At 29.7% G+C, this 1780-nt stretch overlaps 1 protein-coding gene across 1 annotated transcript; it reads left to right on the top strand.

Annotated features, from left to right (window-relative positions):
• Window positions 1–676: 676 nt before the first annotated feature.
• LOC148253261 (vacuolar-sorting receptor 1-like) lies at window positions 677–1706 on the top strand. Its single transcript, XM_088206394.1, has 2 exons — window positions 677–1036; window positions 1301–1706. Exons 1-2 carry the CDS (start codon window positions 820–822, stop codon window positions 1585–1587), a joined length of 504 nt encoding a protein of 167 aa, XP_088062520.1. The 5' UTR covers window positions 677–819; the 3' UTR covers window positions 1588–1706.
• The last annotated feature ends 74 nt before the right edge of the window (window positions 1707–1780 follow it).

The following is a 1780-nucleotide window of genomic DNA, read 5'->3' as shown; positions in this document are numbered from 1 at the left end:
AATTAGGAGGATTTTTTTTTTTATTGGTTTGATAGAGCAGTCATTATGGGGAATTATTCCGTACAGGAACTACAGGTGACATTAATATGCTATATATTCTTTTATTGTGAGTAGCATATTTATATATTATTTATTTTATTTTATTAATTATTTGTTTTTAATAATAATAAAATACGAAACTGTATATTTGTTAATTTATTTTTATAATTTAATATAATATACAATATATAAATTAATTATTTTAAATTATAATATATTCTCAGAAATTATGAATTCAAATACATGTTAGCCATGCAAATATATTATAATAAAGTTATCTTTATTATTTTTATTTTATCTAATAACAAAACACTCTATATATTATTGATTATATATTCGAATACACACTATGTATATAATCAAAATATTATTAATTATAAAATTTATTTTTGTGTGTTATTAAATATCTTATGAGTAAATATATTAAATATATTATATTCATTTAATTGTATTAAACCAAAATAATTATTTTAGATCGATGCACATATTTATGTATGTATTAAGACCGACTGTCTAACGGTTAAAGCTATTGACGATTTCAAAGTTGACTTTTTTTTTTCTCTCCAACAACAAATTTTTCTTTAATTCTGAGAATTCCTATGTTTTACATGTATACATTCACATATATACATATATATATATATATCTATGTATTGTATGGAAATTCAAAAATAACTGCAAATTAAGTATGAAGGAGAAATTAGTAGGAATTTTGTTGTGTACGTGGCTTCTGGTTTGGTTTGTGGATGCTGCTTGGGAGATGAGTTTATAGCGAAGAAGATGACACTGACTGGTCCAGAAGAAATAAAAGGAGAGTATGAATGTTTAGTTGCAGAGTTTGGAGGTGGTAATAAGCATGGAGGAACCTTGGATGGCACTGTTGTTTATCCAGAAGCTAATCGAAAGGCCTGTTCCACCTTTGATCACTTCGGTATCTCCTTCGATTCCTGGCACAAAGGAGGAGGATCACCGATCGTCGTCCTCGTTGATCGAGGAGGTATATATATAATTTTTATAGAATTACTTTTTCAGTACATCATTTTATGGTTGAGCTACCATGCTGTTTATTTTATTTTTCATATAATGATATGTTCAAGATATAGGATTACATTTGATTCAAGGTAAGTCTGTTCTAATAACTATGTTTGATCCAATGTTTCAACAAAAATAGAAAAAGAACCTACTTTTGATCCAGTATATATATATACGCACACACACATATATAAGCTGGTTTACTCAAATTAATTTTGTAATATTCCAGATTGTTTCTTTGCACTGAAAGCTTGGAGAGCTCAAAAAAGTGGAGCAGCAGCTATACTCATTACAGACAATGTAGACGAATCCTTGATCGCCATGAACACTACGCCAAGTTATGGGAATTATAGAGTAAAAATCACCATTCCCTCATTCTTGATCTCCAAATCACTAGGCCACTCCATCAAAAAGGCTCTATCAAATGGCTACACAGTCTATCTTAATCTTGACTGGACAATCTCAAAACAGTCAGGTGCGGGAAGCAGTTCTGCAGACTATTTGCGAAGGTTTTGAGGATTTGATGAAACCAGCAGTATGTTCTGAGATGGGCGTCAAACAGAATGCTACTTGCAATCCTGTATCTATAATGTAGACTATTAATATGTTCAAGGCTTGAGAACGAACATATGATGTCTGAGACACAAATAAAGCAAATCTTTCTCATAGAATCTAAAAGTACAAATTACTAGTACGTGTGAGTTCAAAT

Source organism: Carica papaya, chromosome 6, assembly GCF_054855325.1.
Source record: "Carica papaya isolate Zhongbai chromosome 6, ASM5485532v1, whole genome shotgun sequence".
NCBI lineage: Eukaryota > Viridiplantae > Streptophyta > Magnoliopsida > Brassicales > Caricaceae > Carica > Carica papaya.
Note: the sequence above shows the minus strand (reverse complement) of the source record. Positions and strands in the feature narration are given on the sequence as shown.